General features: G+C 39.0%; 1 protein-coding gene across 3 annotated transcripts in view; it reads left to right on the top strand.

Moving 5' to 3' along the window:
• The window catches only part of LGR5 (leucine rich repeat containing G protein-coupled receptor 5), a 94,770-nt gene extending 82,293 nt beyond the window's left edge, over positions 1-12,477 (top strand). For all 3 annotated transcript variants that reach the window (XM_069773528.1, XM_069773527.1, XM_069773526.1), the window contains 4 exons: positions 364-489; positions 5,411-5,556; positions 6,556-6,639; positions 8,501-12,477. In XM_069773528.1, coding sequence (XP_069629629.1) covers positions 364-489; positions 5,411-5,556; positions 6,556-6,639; positions 8,501-9,591 — 1,447 coding nt within the window. In that variant the 3' untranslated portion in view covers positions 9,592-12,477. The remainder of the gene's footprint in view (positions 1-363; positions 490-5,410; positions 5,557-6,555; positions 6,640-8,500) is intronic.
• The last annotated feature ends 623 nt before the right edge of the window (positions 12,478-13,100 follow it).

The raw sequence follows: 13,100 nt of genomic DNA, 5'->3' as shown, positions 1-13,100 counted from the left end.
CCCACTGAATCTTTTAAACTGTGGGAAGCTGTTCTGGTCCTGCCTCCCTTTCATTCAGACAAACTAATGAACAGATTTTAAATTAATTTGCTAGTCTCAAAACTGGCACTGTGAGTGTTTGGAGTCAAAATTTGGCAACAGACTTAGCTAACTACTAGATATTACTGTTAGCTTTCTGCTAGACACATAGGTGCATACTTCCGAGCAGTGCTGCAGCTTTGCTCTGCTGACTGGGGCCTCTGTTTAATGTAGTAATTTTTGATTGAGTTAGAAGAGTCTAACCTGTTTTTCCAACGTGACACTTCTAGTGCTGAAGAAAAAAAATGAAAACCCGTAAGCTGATTTTTATTTGCTGTTATGCAGGGATGTGTCATCCAACCTTTTGTCCTCTTTTCCTGTGACGGGGCTACATGGTTTAACTCATTTAAAATTAACAGGAAATCATGCCCTACAAAGTTTGATATCATCTGAAAATTTTCCAGAGCTCAAGTGAGTATATCATTAAAACTAATAAGCCACATTTGTGTTCATGTGCAAGGGAAGGTGTGTCAGTGTGTAACGCATGTTACTTCGTATTGTCAGTCTTTGATCTGTGCTGTTAAAACTAAAACAAATATGATAAAAATGATAGACTTCTTTTATTATGCTCACTTTTAACTGAAGAAACTATGAAGGGTTTTGAAATATTAACCCAAGTACTTGCTTAATACGAGCCACATCTGCTTCCTGGTGATATGTTTCAAAAGCTGTTAAAACAATACTGCTAGCAGCTTAGTGATATGTCCTTCTTCTACTGGACTGTGCTTACAGAACTTCCATTATATTTAATGAGAACACAGCAAATATCAAGGGAAGAATATACTCCTGAAGTTCCAAAATATTTGACCTCTTTTGTTTGAACATGTTTTTTTCTGTAATCTTTTGATTAAGATTCAGGTAATACTTGGTCATTATTACTAAAACATTTTGATGCTCGTAATTTTTTGCTGGATGCTCTGTGATACAAGAAGGAAATGTTCTCTAGAGATCATTGGCAGCTCTGCCAGTCACTAGATGACCATAGAGAAATCACAGTAAAGAGAGTTTTGCCTCTGACTTCAGGGTATTTGGGAGTGTCCTCTAAATCTCCCTTGATTTTTATATTTTAATTAGAGGATGCCAAGTGCAACATACATTTTTTCCATGTTTTACTGTAAAAGGTTTGATATCATAGCATTTGAAACAATTAAACAGTGTGCACATTGTTACAGAATCACAGAATGGTTGAGGTTGGAAGGGACCTCTGGAGGTCATCTTGTCCAACCCCTCCTGCTCAAGCAGGGTCACCTGGAGCCAGTTGCCCAGGGCTGCATCCAGACAGCTTTTGAATATCTCCAAGGATGGAGACTCCATCCTCATGTCTTCACTAGATTTGCCTTTTGCACTGGAAAAGTCCTATGAGTCTTAGCAGGCAGACAACTCAAGGAGATGTTGCCACTAATGAAAAGGACTGGAGTATTTGGAGTTCTCAATAAGGGAGTCATGAGAAGTGCAGAGCTGATAAAAGCTTTGCATGCATACAGCACTGGAGGGATCCACACTGGAACACTTCTATGATAGCGTGTTAATATAAGGTGAGAGAAGAGCTGCAAAAAATGGTTCCAAGGTTAGGAAACAATGCCTTAAATGTCTTAATAAACCCAATATTTGTAGTTTGTCACAGAGGAGATTGGGCAGTGACTTCATCACAGTGTGTGAAACTACTTTATAACACAAGCATTCAATGTACGAGAGGCTTTATGCCCCTCTTACACTAGAGACCTCAAGATGGGTCTCAGAGGTCAAGAAGCAAGTACCATAAGAAAACATGAATGGCTGAGGCTGAGCTTCGGCCATAGTTTTTCTTCTCTCACTGACTGTCCACGTGTTGAGGCAGGTGACAATTCTAAAATACCTGAAGTTTCTTTAAAAGAATATAAACACAAGAAAATGGATTACTGCAACCTAGCAAATATATAGTGATGTATATACCATGGCCTAGAGGCATAAGAGGTGCTGTAGTAGTCCTAGAATAATCCACTATTCAACTGAAATATGTACAACTAAGATTTTTTATTTCTTTTATCAAAATTGTACTTTATATGATTTTTCCACCAGTAAAATTATGTACATTGCTCATATGCAACTACAGTGTATTTATTCTGGGTAAGTAGTTAACAAGGATGTGTCAGGCAGTAGCTTAAGTCTTAAAAAAAGGGATAAAAAGTATGTTTATCGTATCTAGAGTTGATTAACATCTGTAAGAACAAATTACATTCAGTCAGGAGAAAATGGGGTAAAATCCTGAGTTGGAGTCTGCAGGACTTTTACTTTAAATCAAAATGAGGCCAGGACCTCACACAGGGTCACTGCACAGACAATGCATGAAGAACCAAACTTGAACAGAGATCTAAAACAAAATGAAATTTCACCCTTTGTAATTGTTGGAACGAGACACTGGTTACAACATTAAAGACAAATTCCTGTATAAAAGCTTCCTCCTCATCTAAATGGGTCATTGCTGTTCAATACACAGACACATCAAAGAGCTGAGCATCCTCTGCCCCACCTTCAGCAATGGCAGGAGAACGCTCTACAGCACCGAGCCCAACCTGCTATGGCAAGCTTTGAGGAAGTAAAGTCAGGCTGCCAGCCACTCCTTCCTTATTTGTCTGATGCTTTGATTCAGCTCTGTAAAGAACTCGGTGATTTTGCCTTCCCATTCACCATCAACCCCACACCTTTGTGAGGTGGAAAATGACCTTTTGTTCTCTGCTGCTTAGTCTAAAAAGAGAAAAAAAGAGGCATTCCTTGCTGCAGGAAAAAAATTATCAGGGATACAGATATCATCAGTAAGATAAGCAGTATATAAAAATAAATTCAGCCAGTGTTTCTAAAAGAGTTTAATTTGACAAAGTCCAAATCTAATCTCCCGTATCAAATAAGCACCAGCCACAAAAAGGACTGCTTCCAGCACTGTGTGGCTGAGAGTTGCTTCCTTTTTATTTTTTTGTTGTTGTTCTTGTTAAATGTAGCTTTTGCAAGAAAGAACTTCCTCTGTCACCAAGAAAAACTGATACTAATTTCTCTGCATTGGAAAGTACGTTTTGTCCTCTGTGTTCTGGGTCCCAGTCATTCTGTGCAATTATGCTTTGCACACAGATTCAGAAGCATTCACCAATTTGAGGCCTATATGTTTATCCTAGTAATTAAGGGGGAAAAAAACCCCAAACTGTTCAGGTTTAAGAAAGGATGCTAGAAAAACCTACAGAGAGGATAAGAAATGGGAGTCTTGGTCTTTAATGATAATTTAAAAGCAGTGGGGTTTTTTGGCTACTTCATCGAAGTAGTGGACCAGTACAATGTAAGAGGTCCACATTCTCAGTGTATGACAGGCCAGCAGGCTGGTAGAAGCGCAACAGCATCTGGAAATCTGTCATTATTAAGCACAAAGAGCTGTTTGAATAACCAGAGAATACATTTCTCTTAGTCCCTTGAGCCTAAAATATCCACTAGCTGTTCATTTCCCCAGCTGTATCAATGTCTTCCAAAAGGTCTGAAGCTGCAAGTTGCAGTGATCACCTTGCAGAACTGTCAGTGTTTCTTTTGATAAGGGTTTTTGTTGTTGGTTGTGGGGCATTATTTCAGAAAAGGGGCATTTCTAGTTGGGGATTGGGATTGGTTTTAGTCCAGGTGACTAGCTATGGGTTACTGTGGTAATCTATGGGTTTAATAATAGTTTATTTAAGAAGGGCTTCAGGGAAATGTGTTCAAAAATGTTTAATGGAGATAATGTCCTTATTTTAAAAGATGGCATGCACAGAAATGAGTTAGAAATTAAATATTTAAATCTGCTGGCATGAGATTCCGTGATAGTTAGATCTTGGTTAACTTGAACATTTATTGGAGTACCTCAAAAATATCTTATGTAGCTTTTTGTATTGGGTACAAGGGAAGAGATTATTGTTGCTAATTCCCAACAGAAATGTAAGTATATAGAGTCTAAATGCCCCAGAATGCACTAATTTAAAAATCACTTCAGAGCTTAGGGTTCCATTTGTTCCCATTTGTACCGAGCTCTTGGCTAGTGCACAAGTTTAAGCCCTGTTGGCACTGAGCCCGATTCAGACTGATTTCTTTGCAGATTTCCCAGGGGGTTAGAGGTTCCTTGGAATGCTCATTACGTTCATTTACATGATTAACCTGTTGAAAGTAATCTGATAGGAGGATCTAGTTCTATTTTATTCCTTTTAAGTGAAGTCAGAATAACTTCTAATCACCTCTTTATCTTTGAATTTTTTGGTTTATTGGGCTTTTGGAATTAAGGTGAGTTGTTAGGTTTTATTAGGTACTGTTGGTGAACTGTGCAAATTAACTATCTCTGCTTCCAAAGCATAAAATATAACTAAGAATAGAAGAAGTAGTCTATAGAACTTGAACATATGTAGTTTTTCCATGCTACCCCAGAATTTTCACATCCCCAAAGGAATTAAATTCAAAACATACCAGAAATGAGCAATTTTCTGACAAAAGAAAGCCTCAAAATCATTGAAACTCACTGACCTATACTCAGTTATGTGTTAGGAATACCAGTGATCTTAAGAGTTAGGAATGAGCATCTGGTGTCCTGCAATGACCATGCTCGTTTCTAAGACAATTAATAAAGTAAAAGCTTTTTCTCACTGACATCTGTTCTCACACACAGTGCCTTTCTGATTCATTCACCTTTTGGTTTAGAACACTGCTTTCTTGATCTGTGCACAGAAGACAATCTCCTTTTTGCCATCTTACTGTGAAAAGAGTTGTATGTAGAAAGAGTTGGGTAAAGTTTGAATTCCAAAAGATCTCATTCTCCCCAAGCTGGAGAAATTCCATTTGGGAAGCGATATTTTGGGTTTGCTTGTTAGGTAGGTAGATGCAGTTGTGATCTTTGGATCTGCTTTTTTTAAAGGAAACCATTAAGAAAGTAACATGGAGAAACTGTTGAGGTACACTGTAAAATCATTCAAAATCATAAAACAGAAATACAACTCTAAGAGTAACATTCACTCACTGGCAAGGGACATATCTCCCACCTTCATATCTCCCATGAAAATGCATAAGAAAACTTCATTGTGCCTTTACTAAAATTAGCCTAGAAAACATCTGCATTTCTGGTATGGAATTTCATCTGTGAGTCCTCATTTTGTATTATCATGACTGATTTTTACCCATAGATACTTTTACTTTCAGACATGTTATTTAAACAAGTTCCTTTATGCTAACAGAAGAGGAGCAGTACAATCCAGTAACTCTGGTGCTAAACGAGTATCATGTGCTAAAAGTATCGTGGCATGTGCTATGAGTATCATGTGCTAAAAGTATCATGGCATGCTTCCTTATTCTTCTACAGGGTCATGGAAATGCCTTATGCTTATCAGTGCTGTGCCTTTGGAGCTTGTGAGAACCACTACAAAATCTCCACCCAGTGGAACAAAGATGAGAATAGCAGCATTGATGATTTTCACAGGAAGGATGCTGGGTTATTACAAATTCAAGGTAATTGTCATCTTTGGCTTTTAAATCTACCTGAAGGCTAGTGAGCAGCCTGTGATGTTAAGCAAATCCAATATTCTTTTACAATCACAGCAGCCTCTCCCTCTCTCTCACCTGATATATGTTATTCAAACAATCCTATGCTTAGCAAAATCATTTTTTCAGGTCTGCCTCTCAAAAATCTCACTCACTCATCTTTCCATCCAAATAATAACTGTAATAATGTGGTAAGTGAAGTCTTCCCTTTATGTGAGAGACAGGGAAGTGGTGCTAGTACGTAAGCCCATACAAGGGCAGGCCAACAAAATCTAGTTTCTTGCCAGCTTTGGAAGTAGCAACACATCCTTGGCTCTCCTGCTGTCCACACGCTTCAGGATGAGTCACAGAGCTTATGTGGCTACTTTGGCATAGCTGCTGATATTTTTTCCTGGCACTTCCTGGGTACCAGAGAGTGCATCTGCTCTCCAGGACATAAAACTACTGTATTTTTCTTCCCCTTCAGCACAAGGTCTGTTACTTGACCTGTTATGTAGGTGCACACATATATTTTATACCATCCTACTGCTTTCTGTGCTATCTCCACTCCTGCAAACCAGTAAGTCTCAGAGTTCAGGGCTAGTGCCAGCAAGAATAGGGCCAAGAATACATGGTAGAGCAATGACATAAGAAACACAGAAAAACTTGGGTTAATTCTTAGTAGCCTGGCACAACAGCAGAATTCATATTTTAAACTCCTTCCTAGGCAGTCGTCACACTGCAAATTAGGTAATAGAGAATGTACCTGTAAGTGATTATTTTCACAGAAACGATGGTGCCAACTTTTTAAATAGTCCTGAGTACAGTAATTCAAAACCAAGTAGGCATATGTCTGCTTCTGCTCACAGTTTGGCAGGCAAAGGGACAAGACCAGGCCTTAAATACCGCAGGCATTTTTGCAATTTGTACTAAAAGAAGTTTTCCTGAAAATTGTGGTGTCAAATCTGGGTATTTTCTCCACCACAGATGAGCGTGACTTTGAAGATTTTTTTCTCGACTTTGAAGAAGATTTGAAATCTCATCATTCAGTGCAATGCTCACCTTCTCCAGGTATGAAACTGCCAGACAGATAGGAATCCAAGCACAGCATTACCAGATATTCTAGATGCAGAACAAACTCTGAGTCTGATATTAGGACAGCAAACATTATTGTGATGTTTCACAATAATTTGATGAGATTAATACAAATACTTTGCACAATAATATAGAATTTTGCATTGAAGTCCAGAAAACTATACAGCTACTAAATTTATCTATGAGCGTAACAAAAGTTTTACCCAGTCCTCAAGCAGATCCTCACTCTGGGCCCCTTTTCACAGGAGTTGATCCCCTTATCAAGGGAAGGAGAGAGCAAAGACTGTTCTACCGAGACACAGATGATAAAGGGGAGCAGAATCTTTGCTCACTCAGTCTTTTGCAAAGCTAAAGTAATTCTTCTGAACTTCACTGCGTTATTCTACACTTGAGCTTCTTGAACAACACACAGTTTCATTCAATGTCTAGGAAATACCAAACACTACTGTATTGATGTACACAGTCCATCACAAAGTACCCCTAGCACTGTCATTTTCTTTATAGAATAGCACATCCCTGGCTTCGCAGTGTGGCAGAAAGGAAAAAGAAATACATTGATTGAATTGCATAGCTACAGGCCACCAATTCCACTGAAAGTTTCCTTTAAGGCAAGGAAAGAAACATGTCTTTGGAAGGTCACTTCTGGCTTTAACAGCTGTGGTCATAAGTTTTGCTTGCTTGATTCAGCAAACATTTTCCCTAGCTGTTCTTGCCTTGTGAAACATGAACAAAAAAAAACCCAAGTGACAACTAGTACTTCAGCATTCATTCCAAGCCAAGATTCTTGTTTGTAACAGCAAATAATAATAAATTTTTATTACTTAGTTTAAAATTTATGTTAAAAAGTTATGTAAAGAGGAATAGAAAAGGCAGGAAGCCAAAGAATTTAGAACCATTTGACCATCACATATTCTCCTGTGGCCTTAATATAACTGCTGAGTTCACAAAAACGTCACTGTCTTCAAGGTAAGTTATCACCAGACCCAAGAGCAAATCCAGCTTCCATGCTGATCTTTCAAAGGGTATCTTAGAAGAACTTGCCAACTGACACAATAGATGCTTATGCCTACTTGATGGCAACAACTGTAGTCATATGGAGTGCATCTCAGCTGCGGGGTTTGTGTCTTCATAGAGAAGCCCAGACCATTGTGGAGGACTTGCTTTGGGAGAGCATAGCTGGCTCATACCAAGATAAATACTGTTTCTCAGACTGCAGAGCATTCAGCTTCAACCGCACAGCATATGTACCTCAAGTTGATGAGACTACACAGCAGGCTTCAGTCATAATGACCTGACTTCAGCCACAGGTCATCAGAAGCCCCACCAAAAAGGCAGCACTTCCAAATGCAAAGACAGCCTCAATTTTCTTGGACTGTGTAATGACTTGTTATAAGGTAGGCAAAGTGCATCTGTCCATATCCATTACATCGCACTTCACCAGGACTCATTAGCAACCTGTCCTAGTTTAGTGACAGGTATCTTTTTTAGCTTTTTGCACACACTGACAAACATCACAGCATTTCTTGAAACAACAGACTGGACGTTCACATTGCACTTGTACTGCTAGGTGCAAAAAGAAACCACAGACTATTCAGGTGGAGGGACAAAGACTCGTGCACCAGTAATGAAACATGCGTCATGCATTCAGCAGCATGTTACCAAGGTCTCGGATTACTCCAAAGGAAGAGCAAATTTCTAGCTCCCCTTTTGGACTGAAATTCACTGCTTGGCTATGCTGAGAACCTGCAAGAAGCATGAAATGTAATGTCTTAGAAAGCACAAAATTACTTCTAAGTTTACATGGGTTTCCCTTGCCATTTTTATTTTGTCATTTCAGGTCCCTTCAAACCATGTGACCATCTGTTTGGTAGCTGGCTGATCAGAATTGGAGTGTGGACCATAGTGGGTTTGACCTTTATTTGCAATGCACTGGTGTCCGCTACAGTTTTCAGATCTCCATTGTATATGTCCTCCATAAAACTTTTGATTGGTTTAATAGCTATTGTAAATGCCTTGATGGGTCTGGCTAGTGGAGTACTGGCTAGCGTGGATGCCTCAACTTTTGGTAGCTTTGCTCAGTACGGAGCACGGTGGGAAAGTGGAATTGGTTGCCAAATAACTGGCCTTCTCTCCATTTTTGCTTCAGAGGCTTCCATTTTCCTCCTTACCCTAGCTGCACTTGAACGTGCATTCTCTGTAAAGCATGCTACAAAATTTGAAACAAAATCCTCCATTGCTAGTGTAAAAATTGCCATTTTCTTTTGCTTTATGTTGGCACTAATCATTGCAGTGGTACCACTCCTTACTGGGAGCGAGTATGGGGTTTCTCCACTTTGTTTACCACTACCATTTGGAGAACCCAGTGCTATGGGCTACATGGTAGCACTGGTATTGCTGAACTCCCTCTGTTTTCTGGTAATGACTATTGCTTATACAAAGCTCTACTGTAGTTTAGAAAAGGGAGAACTAGACAACATTTGGGATTGCTCTATGGTCAAACATATAGCCTTGCTACTTTTTACTAATTGCATTCTTTATTGCCCTGTGGCCTTCTTATCTTTTTCCTCCTTACTAAACCTCACTTTTATCAGCCCAGAAGTGATTAAGTCAATACTGCTAGTGATTGTCCCACTGCCTGCATGTCTAAATCCACTCCTTTATATACTTTTCAATCCACACTTTAAGGAGGACTTGGGAAGTCTGCGAAAGCAAACTTTGTTATGGAGGAGATCAAAACATGCTAGTCTGATCTCTGTGAATTCAGAAGACATAGAAAAACAGTCTTGTGACTCAACGCAAGCATTGGTAACGTTCACAAGTGCCAGCATATCATATGATATGCCTACCAGCAATTCACTAATGCCATCATCTTATCAAATGACAGAAAGCTGCAATCTTTCATCAGTTGCATTTGTTCCATGTCGCTAGTTTCAGTGGCAGTACAGAAAATACCTATGTTTACAAAATTTTTAATCCCGAAAGTAAGTATGGATGGGTGCATACAAACTAGAGAGTGCCTCTGAGTTATTGTTGCACACATCAGAAAACAATGACAAAACTTGCAGCAGGCTGAAAATCCAATACTTGAGCCTTCTCAGCCTACTTCCAAAATGCTGGGATGAAGAGAGAAACTGAAAGCTGCTGCATTTTGTGCAGTTGTATCAGCTGCTCTCTTTTAAAGTAGCACTACTCAGAAAGGGCTTCAGTTGGCCAAGAGCAAAAATAGCATGTTAAATTGTTTTCTGAGCACCACCTGATACAGTTTGTTTTCAGGGGTTGGGGGTTTTTTCCTGTTTACTGTAATTTGGTTTTAATAATAGTTTTTCAGTGCCATGATTGTTTTTATAAGCATCTGTGTATGGTCGTCATTCAGCAAGGTATCTAAATGGAGGAATAATCCTGTTCAAGTCCTAAAGGTTTCTGCAGAATAGACTTTGATGAAGTTCCATGTTTGATAAAGCTGATTTAATAGTTTAACGGGCATTGGGTTTGTTTTTTAGAAGTCATCTGACTTGACAAAGCATTTTTAATTGTCAGCTAAACCTACAAAATTAACATGGTGTGAAAGAAGTTAATCAAGATCCTGTCAAGCGCTTAAAATGTAATTGTAAATGGCAAGCCATTGTCACATGGGTATTTTTCTAGTGAGGTTCTGCACGGTTTGGTCCTGAATTGCTACCATGCCAGTAGAATTACTCCCAGAATTACTGCTGATAACATTGGCAGATGACTCATAGAATTTGAAGGTGGAAAATACTGCATAGAAAGTCATCAATACAAAAAGACTGGCATGCTGAGGGCAATTAAAGGACACCAAAGGCACTCACATAGAAACATTCATTTAAGGTAATTTGTCTAGGAACAAAAACTGTAGTCCTGCTCATGGCATGATCTGTGTCCTATGAAACAGTGATTCTAGAAAGCTTCTAGTTCATGGTCACTAGTCAGTCAAAGATTTAGAGGCCGCTGTGTCCTTCTGGGTAAGGATAGCCAATATCCTTAGCCAAGGCAATGTCAAGTAAGAGTGAAGAGGTTGTATGATCTGTGTTCTTAGTGCTGACGGAAGCACTACTGGGATAATTCAAACAGTTCTTGCATTCACATGCTGTAAAGAGCATTGTGAAATTGAAGAGGATATGAATATCATAAATTTAAAGCAGCTTAAGAAAGAAGTGATTTGATTAGAGATTGTAAGTAGCTACTTCTGGGAAACAGAAGTTTGAGAGCAGAGAACTACTCATTCAAGAGGAGAAGAATCTGGTAAGATCGACTGGAAGTTGACATTAGGGATATGCAGCATAGAAATAAAGGTGCAAATTGTTGACAGTGATGGTCATTAGATAGTGGAACTATCTGTCACCAAAAATCTCTAAATTCAAATTGGATATATTGCAAAAAAATTTATTGGAGCAGCTGTTGGAATTCAAGGACTTCTGATGGCTTTAGTTTAGGAAAAGGTTAGATTAGATTAACACAGAGTTTTTCTCTGGCTTTAAATCTGTTAATACTTTGCTGAATCAAGGCATCTATGTTTACACATCAGAAGCATCCCAGTTAGAGAGAATAGACTTCAGGTCTTTGCCAAGTCTACTGTCAAAATATCTTGGACAACAGAGCCACCTTCACTTCCCTAGAATATCAGTCTTTGACCCTGGCCAAGCCATCAGCAGATATTCCAGTATTTTTTTCTCAGAGCTGGCACCTTTTGCTCGAGTAAGCTGATCATTTAAGACACGAAAGTGCACAAATTTACTTTTTTTTATTGTTAAAAATAGCTCCCTGAGGAGTAACATTTAATAGCCCAGTACTCACTGCTCAGTTAATGGCCACTCAACCTCCAGGTGAACGAGACTAATTTTTGAACATTACCAAGGTTAGGCTAGCCCAGTAATTAAGGTAATCAGTTACAGATGATCTCTGTTGTTCATCTGTTACTGTACATAAAACTTCCTGGGACTCAAAGGATGTATTTTCACAATGAAGAATTTGTTGCCAATGATGGATATGCCTTGATTTTCCTGTCCATTCACACTGGCATATTTTTAGTTTTGCAGTTACAGATGGCATCAGTTGACTTTGGCTGACATGTTCATCCTTCAGGAAAAAAAAAATGAACCAATGCCGAAATTATGTATGATAAAGTCAGCTGAGTACTTATCTTAATCCTTTATCTCTTGTGGCTTTTGAAGCAGTGCAGCATACAGCTGGAGAACGATGCCTGAAACCACTTTGGATTAAACAGAGGATCAGTCAACCATTGCACAATACCTATTACCGTGTTTACTTAGCTTTAATTTAACTGGGGTCCATCTGTGCTGCACTGCTTAATGTCAGTGAAATTCCTTTCAGCTCGCTATATTTAAGAAGTTTGTAAAGTGATTTGAGAAGCAAAATAATGTTATAATTCTAAAGACTAGTTAAAGAAAGCTTCTTTTATCAGAACTTTTTTAGCTTGCAGAAAGTCCTAAAGGCTTTGTGTCTTATTTTTATAAGCATGTTTGAAATATTTTGATCAGATATTTTAAACTTGAAATTTTTAAAATTCATTTAATAGATTTTTAAAGTAAAATGTGTAAATATAGAACTGTATTTATTATTACAGTGAAATGCAACCACAGTAAAGTACGTGAGATTAAGCCCTGTACAGTTTCATATTGATATTTGCTATATTTTCTGCTCATATATATTACTAAATTCATTATCTGTAAATAACATAATGTAAATGTGTAGTGATTGTAAATAGGTAACATGCTTTCTTTTCTATCAGTGTTCCAAACATATGTAAGTTGTAATAAAATGTGGCTACACGGTAAAGAGCATTTAATCGGGACCTAACACCTCACAAAATGGCATGCATCCTCAATTAATCCTTCCCAAGTTATTGTAATACTTACGCTAACCTCTCTAGGTGTCCGAAATTTTTGGCAAAGTATAAATTACAGGTTGCGTGTTCTCATTAGGTGTCTGGGGAGCAAGAAGAAAAAAGACTAGTGTTTCATTTCAACACAAAGTCTTTTACCAAAACTTCACTCACAGACCCTTATGAACAGATCCTGCTCCCGGTGCACACTGTTCGTAGCTCAGTGACGACCTCTCCCAATTGCTACGTGCGAGACCGGCACTGCCAACCGTGTGACAAAGGCGCGCATCAGGTCAGGCGAGGGACGCGCATGAGTTACCAGCAGGCTTCAGACCTTATTGGACCACATGAGAGATGAGGTTCTGCTGCACTAGGCTGCTGCTTCTGGTGAGACAGCAGATTCTCCCACGTGCATCCTCATATCCTCTCCAATCTCTCACGTGGCAGACAAAGCGGGTCAGGGTTTACCAAACAGCTGGCAAAGTTCAGCTGGTACACGGCGGAGAGGCAGTAGCAGCATCACACATGAAATGCATAGGATGCAGATACTAAGGGCGAATGAAAGGTGGGGCCAAAA

The sequence above is a fragment of the Haliaeetus albicilla genome, chromosome 28 (assembly GCF_947461875.1).
Source record: "Haliaeetus albicilla chromosome 28, bHalAlb1.1, whole genome shotgun sequence".
NCBI lineage: Eukaryota > Metazoa > Chordata > Aves > Accipitriformes > Accipitridae > Haliaeetus > Haliaeetus albicilla.
Note: the sequence above shows the minus strand (reverse complement) of the source record. Positions and strands in the feature narration are given on the sequence as shown.